General features: G+C 41.0%; 6 protein-coding genes across 7 annotated transcripts in view; 5 read left to right on the top strand and 1 right to left on the bottom strand.

Annotated features, from left to right (window-relative positions):
* The window catches only part of LOC309492430 (Fc receptor-like protein 5), an 83,769-nt gene that overhangs the window by 23,408 nt on the left and 33,962 nt on the right, over positions 1-26,399 (bottom strand). The window contains exon 12 of one of the 2 annotated variants that reach the window (XM_082161401.1): positions 20,988-21,614. The exons of the other annotated variant lie outside the window; for it this stretch is intronic. Within the exon in view, the coding sequence (XP_082017527.1) occupies positions 21,556-21,614 (59 nt within the window). The 3' untranslated portion in view covers positions 20,988-21,555. Of the gene's footprint in view, positions 1-20,987; positions 21,615-26,399 lie in introns of those variants that run through there. 2 annotated transcript variants of the gene reach the window in all.
* LOC309492505 (histone H1-like) lies at positions 13,997-15,005 on the top strand. The gene has a single exon (XM_082161525.1). It carries the CDS (start codon positions 14,359-14,361, stop codon positions 14,983-14,985), a length of 627 nt encoding a protein of 208 aa, XP_082017651.1. The 5' UTR covers positions 13,997-14,358; the 3' UTR covers positions 14,986-15,005.
* On the top strand, positions 15,580-16,371 carry LOC309492521 (histone H2A-like). The gene has a single exon (XM_082161543.1). The coding sequence runs from the start codon at positions 15,780-15,782 to the stop codon at positions 16,164-16,166; it is 387 nt and encodes a 128-aa protein (XP_082017669.1). The 5' UTR covers positions 15,580-15,779; the 3' UTR covers positions 16,167-16,371.
* Positions 16,977-17,431, top strand: LOC309492514 (histone H3.2-like). Its single transcript, XM_082161537.1, has one exon. It carries the CDS (start codon positions 17,001-17,003, stop codon positions 17,409-17,411), a length of 411 nt encoding a protein of 136 aa, XP_082017663.1. The 5' UTR covers positions 16,977-17,000; the 3' UTR covers positions 17,412-17,431.
* Positions 17,475-19,347, top strand: LOC309492940 (histone H4-like; the record flags this gene model as incomplete). The annotated part of the gene is made up of 2 exons (XM_082161975.1): positions 17,475-17,501; positions 18,061-19,347. 2 exons carry the CDS (start codon positions 17,475-17,477, stop codon positions 18,373-18,375), a joined length of 342 nt encoding a protein of 113 aa, XP_082018101.1. The 3' UTR covers positions 18,376-19,347.
* LOC309492526 (histone H2B-like) lies at positions 19,812-20,260 on the top strand. The gene has a single exon (XM_082161548.1). The coding sequence runs from the start codon at positions 19,841-19,843 to the stop codon at positions 20,213-20,215; it is 375 nt and encodes a 124-aa protein (XP_082017674.1). The 5' UTR covers positions 19,812-19,840; the 3' UTR covers positions 20,216-20,260.

Raw genomic sequence — 26,399 nt, 5'->3', positions numbered from 1 at the left:
CCACATGAAGTGAACTCCCTGCAGGCTTTAGGCATAGGTGGCAGAGGCATTAGCCGTGGCACTAATTGACCTTCCTTGTATGGTGAGTGGATAGTGCCACGGATAACCTACCGAAGGTGACAGTCGTGTACTTTTACGTGAGAGAAGGGGTACGTCGCACCACAGACACGTGACTCCAACGTGTGACTCCAACGTTACTGAGAAGTACGTCGCACCACAGACGCGTGACTCCAACGTGTGACTCCAACGTCGTTGAGAAGTACGTCGCACCACAGACACGTGACTCCAACGTGTGACTCCAACGTGTGACTCCAACGTTGTTGAGAAGTACGTCGCACCACAGACACGTGACTCCAACGTGTGACTCCAACGTCGTTGAGAAGTACGTCGCAACACAGACACGTGACTCCAACGTGTGACTCCAACGTCGCTGAGAAGTACGTCGCAACACAGACACGTGACTCCAACGTGTGACTCCAACGTCGCTGAGAAGTACGTCGCAACACAGACACGTGACTCCAACGTGTGACTCCAACGTGTGACTCCAACGTCGTTGAGAAGTACGTCGCAACACAGACACGTGACTCCAACGTGTGACTCCAACGTCGCTGAGAAGTACGTCGCAACACAGACACGTGACTCCAACGTGTGACTCCAACGTCGCTGAGAAGTATGTCGCAACACAGACACGTGACTCCAACATGTGACCCCAACGTCGCTGAGAAGTACGTCGCAACACAGACACGTGACTCCAACGTGTGACTCCAACGTCGCTGAGAAGTACGTCGCAACACAGGCATGTGACTCCAACATGTGACTCCAACGTCGCCGAGAAGTACGTCGCAACACAGACACGTGACTCCAACGTGTGACTCCAACGTCGCTGAGAAGTACGTCGCAACACAGACACGTGACTCCAACGTGTGACTCCAACGTCGCTGAGAAGTACGTCGCAACACAGACACGTGACTCCAACATGTGACTCCAACGTCGCTGAGAAGTACGTCGCAACACAGACACGTGACTCCAACGTGTGACTCCAACGTCGCTGAGAAGTACGTCGCAACACAGGCACGTGACTCCAACATGTGACTCCAACGTCGCTGAGAAGTACGTCGCAACACAGACACGTGACTCCAACGTGTGACTCCAACGTCGCTGAGAAGTACGTCGCAACACAGGCACGTGACTCCAACATGTGACTCCAACGTCGCTGAGAAGTACGTCGCAACACAGGCACGTGACTCCAACATGTGACTCCAACGTCGCTGAGAAGTACGTCGCAACACAGACACGTGACTCCAACGTGTGACTCCAACGTCGCTGAGAAGTACGTCGCAACACAGGCACGTGACTCCAACATGTGACTCCAACGTCGCTGAGAAGTACGTCGCAACACAGACACGTGACTCCAACGTGTGACTCCAACGTGTGACTCCAACGTCGGTGAGAAGTACGTCGCAACACAGACACGTGACTCCAACATGTGACTCCAACGTGTGACTCCAACGTCGCTGAGAAGTACGTCGCAACACAGACACGTGACTCCAACGTGTGACTCCAACGTCGTTGAGAAGTACGTCGCAACACAGACACGTGACTCCAACGTGTGACTCCAACGTCGTTGAGAAGTACGTCGCAACACAGACACGTGACTCCAACATGTGACTCCAACGTGTGACTCCAACGTCGCTGAGAAGTACGTCGCAACACAGACACGTGACTCCAACATGTGACTCCAACGTGTGACTCCAACGTCGCTGAGAAGTACGTCGCAACACAGGCACGTGACTCCAACATGTGACTCCAACATGTGACTCCAAACGTCACTGAGAAGTACGTCGCAACACAGGCACGTGACTCCAACGTGTGACTCCAACGTCGCTGAGAAGTACGTCGCAACACAGGCACGTGACTCCAACATGTGACTCCAACGTCGCTGAGAAGTACGTCGCAACACAGACACGTGACTCCAACATGTGACTCCAACATGTGACTCCAAACGTCACTGAGAAGTACGTCGCAACACAGGCACGTGACTCCAACGTGTGACTCCAACGTCGCTGAGAAGTACGTCGCAACACAGGCACGTGACTCCAACGTGTGACTCCAACGTCGCTGAGAAGTACGTCGCAACACAGGCACGTGACTCCAACATGTGACTCCAACGTCGCTGAGAAGTACGTCGCAACACAGACACGTGACTCCAACGTGTGACTCCAACGTCGCTGAGACGTACGTCGCAACACAGGCACGTGACTCCAACATGTGACTCCAACGTCGCTGAGAAGTACGTCGCAACACAGACACGTGACTCCAACATGTGACTCCAACGTCGCTGAGAAGTACGTCGCAACACAGACACGTGACTCCAACGTCGCTGAGAAGTACGTCGCAACACAGGCACGTGACTCCAACATGTGACTCCAACGTCGCTGAGAAGTACGTCGCAACACAGACACGTGACTCCAACGTGTGACTCCAACGTCGCTGAGAAGTACGTCGCAACACAGGCACGTGACTCCAACATGTGACTCCAACGTCGCTGAGAAGTACGTCGCAACACAGGCACGTGACTCCAACATGTGACTCCAACGTCGCTGAGAAGTACGTCGCAACACAGACACGTGACTCCAACGTGTGACTCCAACGTCACTGAGAAGTACGTCGCAACACAGACACGTGACTCCAACGTGTGACTCCAACGTCGCTGAGAAGTACGTCGCAACACAGACACGTGACTCCAACATGTGACTCCAACGTCGCTGAGAAGTACGTCGCAACACAGGCACGTGACTCCAACATGTGACTCCAACGTCGCTGAGAAGTACGTCGCAACACAGACACGTGACTCCAACATGTGACTCCAACGTCGCTGAGAAGTACGTCGCAACACAGACACGTGACTCCAACATGTGACTCCAACGTCGCTGAGAAGTACGTCGCAACACAGACACGTGACTCCAACATGTGACTCCAACGTCGCTGAGAAGTACGTCGCAACACAGACACGTGACTCCAACGTGTGACTCCAACGTCGCTGAGAAGTACGTCGCAACACAGACACGTGACTCCAACGTGTGACTCCAACGTCACTGAGTAGGCTACTTTGTACCACAGATGCAACTTCATTGAACTATGTTGCCACAACAATAAATTAATATATCACCCTCTGTTTTTTCCCTAACTTTTCTTATCTTTCCTTTGTTATATTTCTTCATTGTTTCTTTTATTTTCTTGTGTTCTGATGACATTGAATATATCATTGATACATGTGTATTGTATACAACAGTTTTGTATGTCATTTAATGTCATCTCTGAATTGTTTACAAACATAATAAAAAAAATATTTAAAAAATAATTCACTCACTTTCTCCTGGAGATGAGGACTATGCAAATTATACACAGTGTGTTTTAAAGTGCCCAATTTTATGTAATTTACACAATTATTAACAACAACTTGTTGAACAGATACATTCATTAATTATAATCTATAAACACAATATTCTGGACTGTGTCATTCTGAGTTTTTACTTTTGATGGTGGTACGAATTTTAATTAACACAGTTGACCATGTGGCTGAATACACAACATGAAACTTCACAATATTGTTTTCAGGGGAAGGTGACAAGAAAGTATTTGAATAGCCTATTATTTTCAAGAAATTAAAAATGACAAAATATAAGACAGGAAAAAAGTCTTTGTCGCAAAATGCAAAACAATGTAGGTGCATTTTCAAATGTTTAACTAGGGCTGTCAGTAACAATTATTTTTATTTATTTATATATATTTTTGGTTAAAAAAAAAGATAGATCTAAGTGAACAATAACATTTAGTATGACTTAAATACATATAACAAATGAGGCAATAATAATTGGTTCAAATAAAGTATCAAAAGTTATTAACATATTGTTTTATTCAACAACACCGTTAAAAATACATGAAAAAAATTATACAAAAATGAACTTATGTATAGTATGTATTATAATATGTCAGCAGAGGGCGCAAGAGGCCTGACGATTGTTGTTACACTTTACATCAAGAGCAAACCATTGTTTATCTAATGTTTAATTGCACTTATTCTGTAATGTTTGGCTACATCTTTGATAGAAATGCTATAGCCAACAGTTTGATTTTGAAACCTCAAACAACGATTGCATATTTAGAATTATATTAGTTCATTCTCCTGTTGTTGGTGTATGCTTTTAAGTTGAAAAATCAGTTCAACAGCAAAAGTTTCGTCCATATTCCCAAAAGCACGTTATTGTGGGGAAAATAAGCATAGAATAAAATAATGCAAGGACCGTACATTTTTGATATACAAACTCAACTCTGTTGAACAGAATAGTACCAGAGGGGTTAAAGGGATAGGATCTTTATGTTGTCCCTCCCACACCCGTATTTCATTTTCTTTCTTCTTTGGAAAATAAAAATTACATGGAGACTTATGGAAGACTTTTCCATGTCACTCAAAAATATGATTTTTGGGATTTCCTAAGATAAACACAATGGCTTATTTCAGAGAAATTATGAAAACTCTTGAAACCATTAACATGTAGGCTACAGCTCATATATTTATCTTCCTTGTTTCTTTTCTATTTTTTGTTTCTTTTTTTTTTTTTTTTGCTCAGCATTTTGCTGTTTTTAATCATTACTTGAAGACACAGTTTGTACTCTGCTTGCTCACTTTTAGGAAAACAGTGAATGGTAATGATAGATTTACATTGCTTTATTGTATGTTGTGGGAAGTGGTAATCTCTTAAGTTCCTGCACCTGCGTAGCGTACTGAAAGGCAATACTTAAGCTACTGGAGTTGTAGGTTCACACGGAGTCGGGGAAGAAATATAAAATTAGACTGGAGAGGAGACCATAGATAGGAAAAAGCCGGCACTTTACTACAAGACAATACACAGAACAATTATTCAGGTGAAGGAGATTCCTGCAAATGACAAAAGATAAGTGATAAAAGTAAGGTCACTCTTCTTATATTTCTTTTTAATTAGAAATTAGTTTAGAAATAAGTTAGTGTAGTGTAGTGGATCAAGTTGAGTTTGATAGTCTATTATGAGTATAAACCTATTAATAAAAGGTAATTAATTTATTATATTTATTTAGGATTTGCTAATTTAAATGTTAAACCTTTTTTTTTTCGGTAAGTAAAATGCACAGAAATGCACATAATGGATTACATAATCAGAGAGTATAGGCTAGCCTATTTCTTTTCGTTTTGAATTATTTCGTTTAAAGACATTTCAAGCTTTGTGTATTTGATGTATTTCTCATGTCTGTCAGGCATATGCGTTTCGGTTAAGTTAGGATGAGATGCGCTCCAGTTAACGTGCAGTGCAAGTGACCGCGCGGGCACGTCCATGTCATGATATTGTCTCCTATATTTGCTTTGATGAAATTTGGTTGATGAAAAATTGATTAAAATTAAGATACAATTTATACAAAACGAAATTAACTTTAAAGAAAGGCTTCCTTACAAAACAAAACTTAATGAAGTGGTCAAAATCATGTCTCCCGATATATTGCGCATCCAATCTTACTCATGCTGTTCACTTTTCATTATCAACATAGATGGGGAAAAAAATAACATTATAATATTGTAACAAATATTAAACTAAATGCGCTTAGGCTATTTAATGGCTACAACGCGTATGTCTAAAGACTCTCTATTTGTACAAATTGCTGCAAATTCAATTAATTCTGAATTTAGCACACATAAGTTCAAACTAAGGCATTTATTTGTGCATGGTAAAGCATGTCTGCAAAATGTATCAAGTTCACGGATAATTGTGCCTACATTTATAAATCATTATGATACTAAAATCATAATAAAGTAGGCTATACTATCTAGGCCTACAAAAAAATCTGATGTTTAATAACACGTTAAGCATTTTCCTCTCATTGAAAACCATTATAAGAACGCTTAATGTGGCTTAATGCAGATTAGAATGTATCCTTATTATGTCGAAATAACGACTTATGTCGAAATAACAGATATTATATCGAAATAACGACTTATGTCGAAATAACGAGGTATTATGTTGAAATAACGACTTAATGATGTTCAAAGCATGTTCAAAAACTTTTACACACTAACGTAATAATATTACAATATTACTATTACATCGGTTTTTGAACAGTAAGATTTAAATTTTTTTTCTTCTCTTCTTCTCACCAAGGCTTCATTGTGAAATATTTATACATTTTAAACTGTTTCCCAATTTATAATGTATACAATTTAAACTTTTCTATTTGAATATATTTTAAAATGCTATTTATTTTTGTGCTGGAAAATTTCAGATAGTTGCTGTTGTTTTGAACTTTCTATTCATCAAATAATCGTGAAAACAAAATTGTACACAATTGTTTTTAACATTGATAATAATCATGAATGTTTCTTGAGCATCAAATCATCTTAGAATGATATCTGAAGGATCATGTGGCATTAAAGACTGGAGTAATGATGCTGAAAATTCAGCTTTGATGGCAGGAATAAATTACATTTTTAAATATTCAAATAGAACACATTTATTTTAAATTGTATAAATATTTCACAATATTACTGTTTAAAATATCTAAAACTTTTGACTGGTAGTGTATCAAACATTGAATAAATTTATAGTTAGTATGTACCAGTAGCCCTTTTTGGGAAATAAGTTAACTAATTACTGTAAAAGCAATAGCCTATAACTTCGAGCTGGTGTATTTGGTCACAGCCTTTGTGCCCTCAGACACGGCGTGTTTGGCCAGCTCTCCGGGCAGCAGCAGACGCACGGCGGTCTGGATCTCTCTCGATGTGATGGTGGAGCGCTTGTTGTAGTGAGCGAGACGAGACGCTTCACCGGCGATGCGCTCGAAGATGTCGTTGACGAAAGAGTTCATGATTCCCATCGCCTTGGAGGAGATCCCGGTGTCGGGGATGCGGCGTCAGAAACGGCGTTGTGGACTGGATTAAAAAAACGGCGATAATGACGGCGATTTTGCTTTGCAAACGCCGTGATTTGCGGCGTTTGTACCACAGAACGCCGTACTTTGCGGCGTCTTTTCGTCTTAAACGCCGTAAACACCGGCGTTTTGAGAATGAAAGGCGTTTCGTTAGTGGCGAAATTTGACCCTTTTGGCGTTCCATACATATATGTCGCCTAATAAGACGCCTGATACACACGCAAGCGGGAAGGAAGTCGACCGGAAGTTGAAGCCGGCCGCGTGCCACCATCTTGTAGCAGAACTTCACCTGCTGTTAGCGTCCCATTGACTCCCATTCATTTTGGCGTCACTTTGACAGCGAATAACTTTACATCTGAGGCGTTTGAAGACACCATTTGTCCATTATTTATTTCTAAAGAAACACGACAATGTATAAAATGCTCCATTACCTTGTAGCTTACGTTATGGCCCCGTAAAAAGTTTTTGTAAAAGTAGGCTAACGATTGCGTCATAACCACGCGACTCTCTGTCGCACAGTAGAGAGATTACCGTATGGACAGGAGGAGAAGCTCGCGGGCAATCGGGGAGACGTGGAGGCAAAATGACAAAATAATGAATCAGAATACCTAGCAAAAGTTTCTCCCGCTCCTAGCTCGTGGATACCTCCTACTCACACTCTCCGTCTCTGCAAGATTCGGAAGGGAATGATTCAGATTTCTCATGCCACAGCCACTAGAAGACAGACGGGTTGCTCACGTCACATCTACGTCGTCAAGCTCGGTTTGAGTCTGTGCGTCAGGAACGGAAGTCCTAAAAAATCGCTGAAAATGGGCTTCACTTGCCTCAATTGAGTTCCAATGAGATGACTCTGTCCATTTCTTATACTGTCTATGTACACACGTCGTCCCTCTGTATTTCGCCTTTAAAACATTTCAAAGTTTGCATTAGTAGATGTAGGCCTATAGCGAGCTCAGCTCAACACACAACACAAAGGCTCTTTTAAGAGCCACACATTTTATCTGTGAAAAGAGCTACGGTTTTGCTTCACTACTTTTGATGCAATGGTTATAACCCTTCTGCTGTATTAGGACATTTTTGGTCATTTTCAGTTTAATTTCTTTGACCATTTTGGCTGTTTAAATGCAAATGGTATGTCATTTGGCAAAATTATGACTTTCTGGATAAATAAAAAAAATGTTAGCCCATGTTGCATAATATCTATAATACACTGTGTAGATCAAATAGGAACATCTAGCACCATAATGACCAAAAATGGCCCATTAAAACGTTGTTTAAAGCCGAGCTGTCATTAATACATGAATCATGACTTATGTTGAAACAACCTTTCATTTTGAAGCAAAAGCATTATATTTGCATTATATAGTGTATTCCACCAGATGACGTCACTATATAGGTATTCCCTATTGGGGAAATGCACGTTATTTTCCTGGTTTCCACTAGGGGCACTATTGACTGTGTTATGAAGCATTTTAATGGCTCAATTATCTAAAAATGATGTTTCTGAGTATGTGTGGATGTCTGAGAGCAATGTATGTCTGCGTTGACAAAAGTGTGTGTGTAGGGCCTAAATATAATACATGGTGTTTAGGCGAGTGACAAAAATCATAATATCCATCCATCCATCCATCCATCCATCCATCTTCTTCCGCTTATCCGGGGGCTGGGTCGTGGGGGGAGCAGTCTAAGCAGGGATGCCCAGACTTAGGGATGCCCAGACTTCCTTCTCCCTCGACACTTCCTCCAGCTCTTCCGGGGGGACACCAAGGCGTTCCCAGGCCAGCCGGGAGACATAGTCCCTTCAGCGTGTCCTAGGTCTTCCCCGAGGTCTTCTCCCTCTCGCGCCAGACGGTTGGCCAGAATCTCTTTGAGGCCGACTGGTAGTCCTTCTCCATGGCCTCACCGAACTCCTCCCAAGCCCGATTTTTTGCCTCCACAACCACCCGGGCTGCAGTCCGCGTGGCCTGTCAGTATCCGTCAGCTGCCTCAGGAGTCCCACAAGCCAGCCAGGCCCGATAGGACTCCTTCTTCAGCTTTACGGCATCCCTTACTTCCGGTGTCCACCACCGGGTTCGGGGAATGCCACCTCGATAGGCACCAGAGACCTTATGGCCACAGCTCCGAGTGGCCGCGTTGACAATGAAGGTGGAGAACATGGTCCACTCGGACTCAATATCTCCAGACTCCCTCGGGATCTGGTCGAAGCTCTGCCGGAGGTGGAAGATGAAGATCTCTCTGACAGGGGATTCGGCCAAACATTCCCAACAGACCCTCACAGTACATTTGGGTCTGCCGAGTCTGTCCAGCTTCCTCCCCCGCCATCGGATCCAACTCACCACCAGGTGGTGATCAGTTGACTGCTCCGCCCCTCTCTTCACCCGAGTGTCCATGTTACGTTGCTAAATGGCCACGGTTACCTGCTGCTGAGTGCGGTTATTTCTATCTGTTTTTAATTTCCTATACAGATCACGTGAGGTCCCGCCGGCTGTGATTGTGGGCGGGGCAACTGCTTTAAAGACGCCCAGTCTGGAGTCCGGGAGCTCTCTCTCACTTCCCATCTGCTCCTGGTAGCAGGCGGAGCACAAGCTCCGACGCGTGCTCGGCCTGCTGCTTCCTTTGTACTTGTTTAGAGCTTGGTTCAATGTTGGTTTCACAAGCACGATCCCGATATGGGATTATTGTTTGTTAGTTTATTGTATTTATTTTACAGCTGGTGGTAATTGGTGATGGGTTTTTGCATATTATTTAGTATAGATTAGTGGAGAGCAGGAGAAAGAGGACCCGGAAGACTCACACAAACTCTGTCTTTTGTTTTGAACGGGAGGCAGGCAAGTTTCATCTGCTTTGAAGAATAGTGTGGGTCAGGGTTTTCTTTTGTTTTTGTTATGTTTATTTTTGCCACCATGCTCTGCGTACGCTAAGGCGTATCACTTAATTAAAATTATTTATTTACACTGTCATCGAATCTCTGTGGTCTTTTATATGTTATGCCGATCCATAAATAATTTGATGGGTTCGTAACAGTCCAAGACATACGGCCAGAGGTCAGATGAAACGACCACAAAGACGATCATCGACCTCCGGTCTAGGGTGTCCTGGTGCCATGTGTACTGATGGACACCCTTATGCTTGAACATGGTGTTCGTTATGGACAAGCTGTAACTAGCACAGAAGTCCAATAACAGAACACCACTAGGGTTCAGATCAGGGGGGCCGTTCCTCCAAATCACGGCCCTCCAGGTGTCACTGTCGCTGCCCACGTGGGCGTTGAAGTCCCCCAGTAGAACGACGGAGTCACCAGTTGGAGCACTTTCCAGCACCACTCCCAGAGTCCCCAAGAAGGCCGGGTACTCTACACTGCCGTATAGCCCATAGGCACACACAACAGCGAGAGACCTATCCCCGACCCGAAGGTGCAGGGAAACGACCCTCTCGTTCACCGGAGTGAACTCCAACACATGGTGGCTGAGCTGGGGGACTATAAGCAAACCCACACCAGCCCGCCGCCTCTCACCATGGGCAACTCCAGAGTGGTGAAGAGTCCATCCTCTCTCAAGGAGTGTGGTTCCAGAAAAGCACTGGCCCCTTACAGTCTCTCCTGCAGGTGGTGGGTCCACGGGAGGGTGGGTCCACGGGAGGGCGGGTCCACATCGCTCCTTCGGGCTGAGCCCGGCCAGACCCCATGGGGGGAGGCCCGACCACCAGGCGCTTGCATACGAGCCAATTTCGTATTGTTTGTTTTGAAGTTTTGTATATGTTTGATATGTTTATAGAATTTAGAAAAATACAAATTCATGTTCATGGTGATCTTGTAGTTTTGCTTTGTTTCTAGAGCAAATTTTGATGTATAGGGAGACAGGCACAGGTTATAGTCACCTAGTAGAAATCAGAAAAATGTCTGCAATACTGCAGATGTTTGCAGTATGTCAATTATATGAAAAATGGTACCAACAGGTGGAAAACAGTAAAAAGTAATTATTTTACTCCAAGGCTTGGTAATGACAGGGTATTTGAATAGAAATTATGATATTATGACAATGGGTTCAAAAATGGATATTTTAATGGGATCAAAATTTGTCCTTAACGCGCTATGTGTGATTATTATTTTTGTTAAATCTGACATAGCACAAAAATAAAATAAAAATGCACCAAATATAATGTTGCTGCTAATCATTGACATATTCAAGACTGTGATAATCCAAAGCCAAGGTTTTCACTTTGCATTTAGTATATGGAAAATAATTACATTTGTGTTTTTTCCTCTTATACATGGGTTTCATCAGGTCCCTTTCCACAGGTGTATTAATCAAGCACAATGCAGTCTGCATTCATAATCTAGGTGCTTGATTTTATACACCTGTGGAAAGGGACCTGATGAAACGCATGAATACAAATTTATGGTATCGTCACCAAAACTGGAATTTAAAGGGTTAAATCCTGAAATTAAATAAATATTTGGTAGTTATGATGAGGACTGATGCTGGTTAAAAGATTTAACTTAGTAAAAGTGGAAAATAATAATAATAATATATAATATTTTAGGCAGTGTTTAATATGTCACCATTTTTGGTCCATAACGAGCTAAGTGTGATTAAAAAAAAAAAAAATCTGACATAACACAAAATCTTTAAATGCACCAGAAATAATGTTGCCGCTAATCGTTGACATATTCAAGACTGTGATAATCCAAAGCTAAAGTTTTCTCTTTGCATTTAGTGTATGGAAAATAATTATATTTTTGTGTTTTTCCCTCTTATAGTAATTGATGGTATCATGGAATTTAAAGGGTTAAAATCCTGAAATTAAATACATATTTGGTAGTTATGATGAGGACTGATGCTGGTTAAAAGATTTAACTCAGTGAAAGTGGAAAAATATAATAATATATAACAGTTTTATATGGCAGTGTTTAGAGTGGACATTTTTGTCCCTTAATGCACTCAGCGTCGTAAAATATATAATGCAGCACAAGGGTTAAGAAATGAGTGTTATTGTTTGACGTTATTGTTGATTTTGGTGAAAACTAACACGATTAGCTAAGTTTTAACTCCGTTTAATTTTTCAGTAATATAAGATTATTTTAACAAGCACAAAATAAAGCCTTTTAGGTTAGAACGATCACTATATATATATAATCCACAAATCTAAAGCACCTTGATGTATTTGTATTTAGAGATGGTGAAGTACAATAAAACAGGGCAGAGGAGCATACTTTTTAAACATAATCAAATTGATAAATGTTCAGCAATAGCCTCTTAATTTTAGGAGTTTGATGACACTTTTTCAAACTGTTCATATTTGTGGATGATCCTAATCTGTTTTAACTGAGATTAATTACAGGAATGTGACAACAGATTCTATCTAACAGACGGAGATTGTGAAGATTGGAGTTTAGAGAAAGAATGTTAAAAGAAGATACTTGCAGAATGAAAGGAGAGGTATAAGAGCAATGAACATATACAGAAATCTTATGCTTTGGTCTAATAAGAAATGTTCAAACAGACTTATCCATTATGTCATTGTTGGTGTAACGGCTAGGTCAGAGGTAAAATGTCAAAGATAGATGATGGAAAATACACACACTAAAGCTTGGGCCAGTCTTTTATTTGGGGTGGCACTTGATTGTTAAAAACTACTATTTTAAAACTCAGGCACCGCGTCACTCAGAGTAGCGGTTTTCCCGCGGCTCGTCAGGCCAACAATGGATTGAACTTCCTTATGGACACTAATAATGTCTTATTGATAATCCATGTTATTGGGATGGGTGCTTACATAATGTGCAAGTGCGATGTGTCATGATTATGTGAGGGGTTAGGGACCTTAACATGAGACAGGGATGTTTTTAGTGCAAATGACAGAAAGACACAATATGAATGGTCATTTTAGGCGATCATTTATTTAGGTAAACCATAGCATTTTAAGTTACAGCACAGAAGAGACACCAAAGATTGTACATCTGGAAATAATCAAACATAGATCATGCAGTAAAATATACATACACAAATGATTAAATAACTCAATAACATGTAACATAATAACAAAATATAAATAATAATTAATAAAAACAAATAGTATGAATAAAGGGACTATCATAAACATTGACCATTTTGTATTCACCAGAGAAGAAATTTTCTTCTAGAATGATCATTTTTAATAATCTATAAATTTTCATTTAAGTGAAATTACTGAATTTAAATATACAAGCTTGATAAAAATGATCATTCTAGAAGAAATTTTCAGATTGCACTTAGAGGCTTTTGCATATATATATTATATATATATATATATATATATATATATATATATATATATATATATATATATATATATATATATATATTATTTTACACTATTTAATAATCTCTATTAATGTTACATATTTTGGCCTCAGTCCCTGATGTTTTCAAATTGGAAAAGCTCCTGAATTTAGGCATAAGAGGTTGAATAAACTTCCACAAAACTGAGACCTGCAGCAAAACAAAATGTTTAAATTGTTTTAACATCATTAAATGTGTTTCGTTACAGTCTGAACAAATCCGAGTGGAGACAGATGCAGTGATTTGGTTGAAACTGTAACAAACCAGATGAGACCAGTTAACTCAACACTAATCCATTATCCTCATCATTTCAGTTCAATTGTTGAATTAGCATGTAGTGGTTAAAAGGAAATCATGACCTGTGCTGTCTCTTTAAATTAGCAATAAATTCCATTCACATGGTTCCCTAAAAGATGAATGGCGAATCAGTAGACACAAATTCTTCATTACAATTAAAATATTTATGTCGTGATATGATGCTGGCCTACATCAACGATTTATTTAACGTGTTTAATGAGATAACATATTGATAATCTGCTAACCGAAGATAAAGGCCACAGACAGAGTCGAGACTCCGGATGATGTTCGTGTGCTTCAAGCTGCCCAATACAACAGCTGTATGAAAGCCTCCTAACGCTCATCACTGATGCTGATTACATTGAAGTCTCGTTTAGACTGTTTTCTGAGCACACAAATTACGCGTTCAGGCTTTTATCAACTGTTCCGTTAAAACTATCCATCAGATTTGAACACGGCTTTTCCCCGCGGCTGAAGCTCGCCTTGGATTTGGTCTGACGAAGGCAAAAGTAACGTTTCCTCTTCGCGTTTTTTAGTCTCTAATGAAAGCCCAGAACCTCTGCTTGGTGTTCACTTAGTTTTGATTGTGACAAACTATTTAACAGCTCCAATTTTGCCCCAAATCTAAGAGAAGAAAACACAAGCGTCAGCGAGCAGCAGACACCGAGCAGGGCAGGTTGAGTCTACGAGGTTCTCATGTGTCATTTAAGACCGCAGCGCCGCTCGAGCGCTATTCATTCGGTGTTGAAACCATACAGAGTTTTTCCGATCCGATCAGAGAGAGAGAGAGATGGCAGAAACCGCCCCAGCCCCCGCTGCTGCCGCCCCGGCCAAAGCGCCCAAGAAGAAGTCCGCTGTGAAAGCCAAGAAAGCAGGTCCAGGCGTCGGCGAGCTCATCGTCAAGGCTGTGTCCGCATCCAAGGAGAGGAGCGGTGTGTCCCTCGCCGCCCTGAAGAAAGCGCTCGCTGCCGGTGGATACGATGTGGAGAAGAACAACTCCCGTGTCAAGATCGCCATCAAGAGCCTGGTGACTAAAGGCACCCTGGTTCAGGTCAAAGGGACCGGTGCCTCAGGCTCCTTCAAACTCAACAAGCAGCAAGCCGAAACCAAGAAGAAGCCAGCGAAGAAAGCGGCTCCTAAAGCCAAGAAGCCTGCAGCCAAGAAACCCGCTGCCGCTAAGAAGCCCAAAACTGCAGCAGTGAAGAAGCCCGCCGCTAAGAAATCCCCGAAGAAGGTGAAGAAACCCGCCGCCAAGAAGGCGACGAAGAGCCCCAAGAAGGCCAAGAAACCAGCGACTCCTAAGAAAGCAGCCAAGAGCCCAAAAAAGGCAAAGGCAGCAAAACCCAAAACGGCGAAACCTAAAGCTGCAAAACCTAAAGCCGCCAAGCCTAAAAAGGCAGCTCCCAAGAAGAAATAAATCTAACGTTACTGTCTGTTCCTCAACGGCTCTTTTCAGAGCCAACCACTGACTCCGAGTAAAGAGCAAAACTCATGTTTCTGAATGATTTGGTAATTCTGGAATCAAATAGACAAATATGTGTCTCAACAAATTTCGGATTGGTAAAACTCAAGTAAATAATTTTAATTTGATTGAAATTTGCCAAAAAGCTTGTTAGATTTCAAAGCAAACAGTTCTCACAGTACGACTCAAGGATGTTGATTAACAGTACACACAAACCATAATGCTGGAGAAACGTGGCAATTCAAACAACCCCACAAACAATAATGGCAGTGATACAATTATAATATAACATTAATGGTAATAATACTCTACAGTATCAGATCTGGTCAATGTGAACAAGTATAGTGTGTGAAATGTGTAGCACTTTTGGTAGGAACAGCGTATAATATCCATTGTTGTAGCCTATACTTATTTGAATTTTCTATCAAACATTTCAGTGATTCAATCTGGTTTAAACATTATACGTTTATCTCTGTAAAGCTGCTTTGAAACAATCTACATTGTTAAAAGCGCTATATAAATGAGGATGACTTGACTTGATTTAATCTCTTCTGTCTACATGTGATCGTTCCAAAAAGGGGGTTGGGTTTTTGAGGGAAGTGCAGTGATTGGTTTAAAACGTATCACAGTGTAAACCAATGGGCGACTGGCACTCTCGTTTAAAGCTAGTATGAGCCGTCACTGAGCTTCTTCATTCCGTTAACTTCGTCAGGATATTCTCTAATCTCTTTTAGTTTCTGATTTTAATAATGAGCGGAAGAGGTAAAACTGGTGGAAAGGCTCGCGCTAAGGCCAAGAGTCGCTCTTCCAGGGCGGGACTGCAGTTCCCCGTCGGCCGTGTTCACAGACTTCTTCGCAAAGGCAACTATGCCCAGCGAGTCGGTGCCGGAGCTCCGGTGTATTTGGCCGCTGTGCTCGAGTATCTGACCGCTGAGATCCTGGAGTTGGCTGGAAACGCCGCTCGGGACAACAAGAAGACCCGCATCATCCCTCGACACCTGCAGCTCGCGGTGCGCAATGACGAGGAGCTGAACAAGCTTCTGGGTGGCGTGACCATCGCTCAGGGTGGTGTGTTGCCCAATATTCAGGCCGTGCTGCTGCCCAAGAAGACCGAGAAGCCCGCGAAGGCCAAGTAGACTGACCGAAGCTTCTCTTCAGACCAAAGGCTCTTTTAAGAGCCACACAATTCCCCAAGAAAGAGTGATTTCATTTACCTGATTTTTATTTGATTTTCTATTAAAGTCCCTTCGATAAAACAAATAATAAAGTTGCAGAATGCATATGAATGGACTTTAATGAATAGTAACCATGAATAGTTATTGTACAATGCTGACATACAAAAATAAATGGTCCCCAAATATATATTATATATATATATAGAAATACACATGGTCCCCATATATATATATGGGGACCATGTGTATTTCTATATATATATATATATATATATATATATATATTTTTTTTTTAAGTAAAGCATTTTCTAACTAACCACTACACATTGTGATGGTTTAATGATGGCATTATGAAAATGTAGTTTTATTGGCATTGCTAAAAATATTTAAGCTGATATAAAAAATAAATGTTATATATATTGTGATGATATAAGTATCTGTACTTTTTTTGTACTAAATTATTTTCACAAGTCAAACTGTACGTCCAATTAGTTTTTAAGAAACATTAATAATCACCTATTTTGGTTTACAAATTTAAAACTGATTTCACCTAATTTATTTTCGTGGATACACAGAAAAAGCAAAGTACGTTTGGGCGGGAACCACAAACTGACGTCACTTGTTTGAAAACAGCCATTGGCCAACTGTCATTTACAGATGCCAAACAATAACCAATCGAATGCCTCTGAAGCAAAGCCATCCAATGAGCGCATGGCAGCCCTGGTCTTAAATACGCGCTGTGTTCGACTGCACTACTCAGTCTTGTTTAAATCAGCATCAAAACACTTTTAAATAATGGCAAGAACCAAGCAAACCGCTCGTAAGTCCACCGGAGGAAAAGCCCCGAGGAAGCAGCTGGCCACTAAAGCCGCCCGTAAGAGCGCACCCGCTACCGGTGGCGTTAAGAAGCCTCATCGTTACAGGCCCGGTACCGTGGCGCTGAGAGAGATTCGCCGTTACCAGAAATCCACTGAACTGCTGATTCGCAAACTGCCCTTCCAGCGTCTGGTGAGAGAAATCGCTCAAGATTTCAAGACGGATCTGCGCTTCCAGAGCTCGGCTGTCATGGCCCTGCAGGAGTCCAGCGAGGCTTATTTAGTGGGTCTGTTCGAGGACACCAACTTGTGCGCCATCCACGCCAAGAGAGTCACCATCATGCCCAAAGACATCCAGCTGGCCCGCCGCATCCGCGGAGAGCGCGCTTAAACCCCCAGCAGTCACACAAACCTAAAGGCTCTTTTAAGAGCCACCTCATTAACTCTGTGAAAGATGATTTCCATATCATGGTGTTTTGAAGTCGGAATTTTATATGCCACGGTGGTCTTATGAAATGCTGTTTTTATGTATTACTCAAATCTAAAAGCAAATTTAAGGAAATGAACGGTGGTTTTAGTGTTATGCTAGTTAATATTTAGTCAAAATGACTGAAGCCCTATAGTTATATATGTAGAGTTCAGATGCAAAAGCCTCTAAATGCCATCTGAAATTCTTATAGAATTATCATTTTTATCAAGCCCGTATATTTAAATTTAACTTAAAATACACAAGCTTGATAAAAATGATCATTCTATAAGAATTTCAAATGGCATTTAGAGGCTTTTGCATCTGAACTCTTCATATATATTTTTTTTTTTATACGGATTTTTATATATTATGTAGTTAAATTATAGTTATTAATATTACTTAAATTCTACTTATTTCCACTAGTATCAAACATCAAAAGACTGACCTCGACTTGGTAATGCGTAACTGGTGACGTTTACTAGAACCGCCCATTAATGTGGTTTCAACTAGGTCCGCTAGCTGACTATAATTCCTCTTCCAGAATACTTTTACTTTCATCTGTCAATTGAAGAGTATCTGTCGTTATGTCTGGAAGGGGAAAGGACTCGGGAAAGGAGGCGCTAAGCGTCACCGAAAGGTTCTTCGCGATAATATCCAGGGAATCACTAAACCCGCTATTCGTCGTCTTGCTCGACGTGGCGGCGTCAAGCGTATTTCTGGCCTGATCTATGAAGAGACTCGCGGTGTGTTGAAGGTGTTTCTGGAGAACGTCATTCGTGATGCTGTGACTTACACTGAACACGCCAAGAGAAAGACCGTCACCGCCATGGATGTTGTGTACGCGCTGAAGCGACAGGGACGCACTCTGTACGGGTTCGGGGGTTAAGAGATTCACGAAGGAGAATTGAAACACAACGGCTCTTTTAAGAGCCACACACATTTACACACAAAGAACAAGTTTGAGGTGGTGAAATTATATATGTTTTTAATATATTAATTATTGTGCTTTCCTTAAACGTTACCTATAAATGATTTATTAAGCAGATACAAATAATAAACTTAACGTTGCTTGGTTTGACTGTTATTCTCACGATTGTGCTTTGCAGTTAAAACTACATTTTCAAAGAGTTGTGAGTGTTCGTTATCATTGTGCAACATTTTTATGTAGTTTATTATTGTTTTTACATTCGTATATGCATGTCTTTCAAAATACAGTTTATTCTTCACTGTAGTGAACTTTATATTTTTGTGAATTGCTAACACAGCACGTGTTTTTCAGCCTGGATGTCATGTAAAGTCAAATTCAGTGCTTTCCCCAGATACAAATGTTTGGAGGTTTTATCATGACTACAACTTCTGCTTAGTCTTTAAAAATGACTGGCATTAATTTAGCACTCTTATGGAAAATTTTAATATTTTGTAATTCTCATTTAAATCAGACTTGTTTTCAAGTTGTTTGTCATAAATCAACATCTCAGGAAAACTATATGGGGTTTGGGAGACGAGGTGTATAGAGAAGGAAATTATACATCGATTGTCCTATGAATGCAGAGCACTTTTGTCATCATGTTGCCCCAAGAACACATTAATATGCTAATTAGATGCAGTTAGATACATTGTGTTGAATGGGAATGACATTTATGGCCATGTTTACAGGCATAATTAAGTGCATGAAGTAAAATGGTATATCAGTTCATTATATTATATATTTCATAACAGCTGAGAATCATATTTGCACAATGTTTGATTAAACAAATTCTGAAACTTCCCAGTTTTTGCCTAAACATGTAATTTCTTGTCATTTAATTTTTTTAAACAACTGGACACAGCATAACATGAATAAAATATAATTTTTCAATCTGTTTCTTATATTATCTCATGCTGTTTCTGATGCTGTAAACAATGCAGTGACATGGAAAAATACTACAAAACGTTTATGGGTCTCAAGGGAATATACTCATCTTTCAAAGCACGGTATTGTGCAATTATAGTTAATTCATGGAGTTTACATTGAGTAATAATACATTGTGTTACAAGATACCTGGTTAAAGATTTCTGAAATTATTCGCACATTTTCTTATTCATTCCGAAAAAAAAATGCGGGAAAATGAAACAAAGGAATGGAGTCGATGTGGGGGATGGTATTTATAGATGGGCTATTCATATTTTAAAGCTTCTGATTGGTCCGCCTACAAGTCAGTGAATGTGTAATGTGGCCAATGAGGTCACTCTATGGGTTAAAGACTCACAATCACAGAGCCTCGTTCTTCCCTTTTGAAATTAGCATAAAGCAGCGCATAAAACCCGCCTGCAGTGATTCAGCTTTATTGAGTTTCTCTGACTGAAGCATTATGCCTGAACCAGCGAAGTCCGCACCCAAGAAGGGCTCGAAGAAGGCCGTCACTAAAACCGCCGGCAAGGGCGGGAAGAAGCGCAGAAAGTCCAGGAAGGAGAGCTACGCGATCTACGTGTACAAAGTCCTGAAGCAGGTTCATCCCGACACCGGGATCTCCTCCAAGGCGATGGGAATCATGAACTCTTTCGTCAACGACATCTTCGAGCGCATCGCCGGTGAAGCGTCTCGTCTCGCTCACTACAACAAGCGCTCCACCATCACATCGAGAGAGATCCAGACCGCCGTGCGTCTGCTGCTGCCCGGAGAGCTGGCCAAACACGCCGTGTCTGAGGGCACAAAGGCGGTGACCAAATACACCAGCTCGAAGTAGAGCGAGCTCAGCTCAACACAACACACAAAGGCTCTTTTAAGAGCCACACATATTATCTGCAGAAGAGCTTTGATCGTACACTGTTTTCTCATACCAAAGTAAAAGCTATGATCCGTCCTTCTGTGTTTATGCTGTTGAGCATCAGGTTTAGTAGATGAACAAGTTACAAACTTTTCTTTAAGATTATATGTATTCACTCTAACAGCATATTGGCTTTGATCTTCAGCTAATGTAAGTTCAAAACACTTTCAACATTTAGCTTTGAATATTGTTTTTCTGCATAATCAGCTTTGTTTTACAGTAGCAGAAACTCTTCTGAGAAATACTCTCAACACTATTGTTGATCCTGTAGAGGAATAAGATGATGATGATGATGATGTGAAACTTGTGCTCCAGTAATGCTGGGATTTACAGACGTGATCATGTCAACGTTCACATCTTCCTCCACCAAACACAAACCACAGATCAGATTTCCACTGTGAGTAACATCTATTATGAGCTTCATAATGAAACCATTATGACACTTTTTATTCTTTTTTTCTTAGTTGTCTACCCTTTTTTAATTCAATTGCTTGTTCTATGTGTCATGCGTGTGACTGTGTAGAGTTGTACAGTATGTTTCTATTTATTCCTGTAGCCTCTTGGCCAGGTCATGTTTGTAAATGAGAAGTGGTTCTCACAGTTTACCTGGATAAATAAAATAAAAAAATAAAAAAATTAAATTAAAAATAGAATTACTATATCATTTTACGCAATGCTTCTCTTTTAGTCTCTTAGTCAAGCCAAAAAAAAAAAAAAACCTTAAATTATTTAAAGTAATTTGATTATAGTCTTGATCAGAGGCAAGTATTGCTGGCTCAACTCTTTCTGAGTGTTTGAGTGAGTTATAAACTGCTGTCAAATACATGTATTGTCTTTGTCCCGGAGTGTCTTTAAAGGGAAACTGTCAACAAAGAATTTGAATGATGAAATTCTTTCAAATGATTTAATTACAGACATTAGATATATAAAGATGTATTATTAAATTATGACTGAAACTTTAAGACATTGTTTTTGAAATAGTTGGTTTACAAATTAATTAAAATAAATTTTAATAATTTCAACAGTTATTGATACAGAATAAAACTATGTTATGTATGATTAATATTACTTAAACAAGCGAACTAGAACAAGCAACAGTATCATTGTCAAGCTTTCACTAACAGACTAACAACACAAGGTTATGACAAATATAAAGCTTATATAAAGAAGAACGAACTACAATATTTTCAAACCATGTTAAAGGACAAATAAATGCTGACAGAACATTCAAACATGTGGACAGAATTAACTCTGTAATATCAGATTGAAGTTTTTTCCTCTGTTACGGCGTACTGACTCTGGTCTTCAGCAGATGAAACTGAAATATACATAAATCATTGCTTTAGAGAGAGAGAGAGAGAGAGAGAGAGAGAGAGACACGGTCCCTGCACGTCTCCAACCTGCGTTTGTTTGTTTTGTTTTAATGTATGTTTTTAGACGCCGTAACTTTGCGGATTAATTAAGCCATACACCAATAACGTGTTGGCCCACACTATGAGGCCGAACCAAGTAATTTTTATGCTGATCCTCACTTTGTTGGCCGACCTTATCCAACATGTCGTCGGCCACAACATTAAGACGTACACCGGCCAGACGGCTCGGATCACTTACACCCGGGACTTTCTGTTAAATATCGGACTCCCTTCAACCCGTCTTTGCTTCAAAGACACGTCGCTGTTACCACCCGAATGTGTCAGAGGCAACAACGCCAAAACAAGGAAACGCGGGAGGAAAGGAGGAATCCGGGAGCGGATTAAAAGGCAACCCTATAGACAATCTCTTCCAACTGTCATGCTCGGTAATGTCCAAAGCCTACGGAACAAAGTGGATGAGTTGCGGGCCTGCACTCAGTACCTCTCGGACTACCGGCATTCTTGCCTTATCTGCCTGACAGAGAGTTGGCTTACGGGGGCGGACCCTGATTCTGCAGCCGACCTGGAAGGTTTCACGCTGGTGAGGATGGACCGCAACCAAAATTCTGGAAAAAGCCAGGGTGGAGGTGTGTGTGTATATATTAATAGTAAGTACTGTTACCCTGCTCATATTACAATAAAACACGAAGTTTGCACAAAGGACATTGAACTACTAGCGCTCAGCTTAAGGCCCTATCACTTGCCCAGAGAGATACACCAAATCAGACTTTTTGTTGTGTATATCGCACCCTCTGCCGATACACAAGCTGCTGCTTCTACTATCCATGAACTTTTAGCTCTGTCGGAGTCAGAGGCTCCAGATTCTGCTAACTTTGTGATGGGAGATTTTAATTCTTGTAGCCTAAAGGAGCACTTACCCGCATACCAGCAATATGTCACTTGTCCCACCCGCGGCACAGCCTGCCTCGATCAGTGCTATGGAAATATCCAGGACGCCTTTTACTCTAAAGCACTGCCCGGCTTAGGAAACTCAGATCACAACATGGTCAAACTGAGGCCCGCGTATGTGTCTAGGCTGCGGCGTGAGAAAGTCAGAAAGGTGGAGGTTAAGAGCTGGACTGCTGCCGCATCCGAGGCACTGCGAGATTGCTTAGAGCGCACGGATTGGAACATAGTGACCGACGGGACCGAAAACGTCAACGACGCGGCGCTTGCTATCTCGGGGTACATAACATTCTGCGAGGACGCAATCATTCCCAAAAAGACTGTTAAGATGTTTCCTAACAACAAGCCCTGGGTAACTCCAGAATTAAAACAACTTCTTAACCAAAAAAAGCGACTGTTCAAATTGGGAGGAAATAGAGAAGAGAAAAGGACTGTGCAGAAAAACATAAAAGGTATGATCAGGGACTGTAAAGCAGCATATAAACGAAAATTAGAGAACTTTTTTAGAAATGATACTAGGAGAGCTTGGCAGGGGGTACAGGCAATCACAGGATACAAGCCTAAGAGGCATCTCATGGCAGTGGAAAATGAACTTGAAATGGCAAATGATTTGAATGATTTTTATTGTAGATTTGATATTCATGATTTTACAGCTGAACAGGAACTGGTTTATAAAGAAATCAGTAGTATGAAGTGTGTGGATATAGATATTTCTATAGACGATGTTAAGTCTTACTTTAGACATGTGAATCCCCGTAAAGCTAGTGGGCCTGATGGTATTAGCAGCAGGACATTAAGGGTGTGCGCAGATCAGCTGGCACAGCCCTTTCAAAGGCTGTTCCAGCTGTCAATAGACACTGGTGTAGTTCCTTCTATATGGAAAAAATCTTTGATCGTGCCCTTACCCAAAAATAATAAACCTAGGGAACTTAATGACCTGCGCCCTGTTGCCTTAACATCTACGGCAATGAAATGTTTTGAAAAAATAATTTTGAAACAGCTTTTATGTGAGGTCACACCATCCTTAGACCCAAACCAATTTGCATATCGTGTGGAGAGAGGGGTGGAAGATGCACTGCTGACTCTGACAAATAACATATATGAGCACCTTGAACAGCCAAAGAGTCTTGTCAAGATTGTGTTCATAGATTTCAGCAGTGCCTTCAACACAATCCAACCCCACCTGATGGTAAAAAAATTGGTTCACCTTGGGGTTAACCCAAGATTAGTTTTGTGGATTTTTGACTTTTTGACGAATCGTAGTCAACAAGTCAAATTCAATTCATGGGTCTCATCGTTAAAAGCCATAAATACAGGGGCACCACAAGGGTGCGTTCTGTCCCCTATTCTGTACACCTTATACACCAACAGCTGCCAAGCAACCATCTCAAACCACACATTTTTTAAATATGCTGATGATACAGCATTAGTGGGTTTTGTACAGTCCAATACTGCATCCCTAGAGGGCTTTGAGAGGGAGGTGCAGGGTTTTATTAATTGGTGTACAGATAATTTCCTTGTGGTTAATGTGAAGAAAACAAAGGAGATGACTATAGATTTTAATAAAAAGGGAATTATAGTTCCACCCTCAAATGTAAATGGTGTAGTGGTAGAGCGGGTCACAACATACACATATTTGGGTGTTGAAATAGACAATAAATTGACTTTTAATGAATGTGCACTAAATAAGTCCAAAAAGTTACAGAAGAGGATGTTTTTTCTAAGGAAACTTAACCATTTTAGAATAGACAGCTGTATTCTTCAGATGTTTTACAAAGCTCTCTTGCAGAGTGTCTTATCATTTGGCCTTATTTGTGCCTTTGGTAACATGTGTATCAAGGACCAGAATAAACTGCAACGAATAATCAAAACAGCCAGTAAGATCATTGGAGTTGATCAGGTATCTGTAGCCCAATTGTACAATGACCTTAGTCTTAAAAAGACAGAACAAATTCTAAATGATTCTACCCACCCTCTTCATCAGAATTTTTTAAGAAGCAACAGGTCAAGTGGCAGACTACTGCAAAGGAAAATTAGGACCACAAGGTACAGCAATTCTTTTGTGCCTACAGCAATTAGACTGTACAATAAGCAGCTAGCACTCAGCTAGTTTATTTATCCACACATGCTTGTCATTGTTTTATTGTTTAAATGTTTTAAATGCTTTTGTATTTAATATTTTGTATTTATGTTTTTATTGGTATGTAGCAGGCTATTTAACAATGGAGCGTGTAATGGTGACCACATGAATTTCCTACTTGTGGATAATAAAGTTTACCTTGACCTTGACCTTGACCTTGAGAGAGAGAGACGTTTAAAATTCTTTACTCAATCAAAAATTACAATACACACTCAACATTAATACAATAAATGTTCAAAAGTATTCACCAAACAAAAGATAAAGAGTTTTCTTCACAAAACACAAACAAACCGCTATTTACACACCATTTGTTCATAAATTCACCCATATTTCCGGTAGTTTAAAAAAATATATATTCTGCCCTTATTCTTGATTCAACAAGTGCTGTAAACAGAGTTAAAACTTTAACAATTCTTCCTTCCAGAGCAAGTCTGCAAGTCTTCTTGCCCAAGTATAAAATTAGCAACAGTACAGCGATCCTTGTTCACTTTAGAGTACCTACAGCCATAAATAAAAAGTCCTTTGTTAAACTCAAAACCCAGCCCATCAATAATTCTTTCCAGCAATGCCAAAAGTGGCACTAACCTTGGACATTCAATAAAAACAAGAAAAACCGTTTCATGACTATTACATGACACAAGGGCAGAACATTCAAGTTGAGCTTGGACACAAAAGCATTAGTGGCTATCACACAATGTAATATTCTCCATTGCAAATCACCTGAACGTTTTGGAAGAGGACTTTTATAAAAGAGCCTCCAAGAAGGAGAAATATCGTCTGCAACTGTGAGTTTTTCTCTCCATTTTGTATCAATTCTGTCATGAAGATCCTTAAAATACGCAGTTTTTACACAGGCCTGATACATGTCTTTTTTCCCCACAGAATGGAAAAGTAGCCCTTTTAATCTCTCAAAATTTAGCAGCTTTCCAACCTGCCTGGTTTCAGGACAAACCCCAGGGCACACACCTAAATCAGGAAAATCAAGATGTGTAGGCCCACCCTCTAGAGAAAGCTCTACAAACTGCAAAAGAGGAAAAGGAAGAGCAGTTCTCTTACGAGAGGTTCTCTCGTATTGCGTAAGTTTAGCTTACGCTACGGGTAAAGTCATCTTTTCTCGAGATATGAAGCAAAAAATTATCCTTAATTTTTATATCTTGTCAACGCAGTGCGGCAGCAAGCAGACCTAGAGCAGGCAATCTAGCGTGCTCATAGGCTGCTCTGCGGCAACTGCAGCAGCCTATCACTGAGCCCTTGGCGTGACGTCACGCCCAATGAGCGCGAGCAGCGCGCCTACGCGTCACGGCCCGAGGCGGGGCGTGGCAGAGGGTATAAATATGGGCTGAGAGGCTGCTTTCACTGATTTTTGTCTCTTCAGCGAAGCTCTTGGCATCGCTGATCTCTGAGGAAGCCGCCGTTGAAACCAGCGCCTTGCAAGCCGAGGATTCCGCCTGAGGAAGCCGGCCGCCTTCGCCGCCTTCAGCTATCCCTGCCTGCTTCGCTATCCGGCGAATATATCCTTTATTTGCTCTATGTGTGTGTGTTGTGTGCTCGCCCCGCGACACACTTTGCATCTAAAAGAGCGCGAGGCGTTGTTTCAAATGCCTCGCTCATCCTGTGGCTCGTGCAGAGCCACGCTCAGCGACGG

The sequence above is a fragment of the Leuciscus leuciscus genome, assembly GCF_965113295.1.
Source record: "Leuciscus leuciscus genome assembly, chromosome: 2".
NCBI lineage: Eukaryota > Metazoa > Chordata > Actinopteri > Cypriniformes > Leuciscidae > Leuciscus > Leuciscus leuciscus.
This window is presented reverse-complemented; position numbering and strand designations above follow the sequence as displayed.

Bases quoted from the DNA above. Each gene is read 5' to 3' on its own strand.
- LOC309492505 (XM_082161525.1), top strand. From the start codon at position 14,359: ATGGCAGAAACCGCCCCAGCCCCCGCTGCTGCCGCCCCGGCCAAAGCG.
- LOC309492521 (XM_082161543.1), top strand. From the start codon at position 15,780: ATGAGCGGAAGAGGTAAAACTGGTGGAAAGGCTCGCGCTAAGGCCAAG.
- LOC309492514 (XM_082161537.1), top strand. From the start codon at position 17,001: ATGGCAAGAACCAAGCAAACCGCTCGTAAGTCCACCGGAGGAAAAGCC.
- LOC309492526 (XM_082161548.1), top strand. From the start codon at position 19,841: ATGCCTGAACCAGCGAAGTCCGCACCCAAGAAGGGCTCGAAGAAGGCC.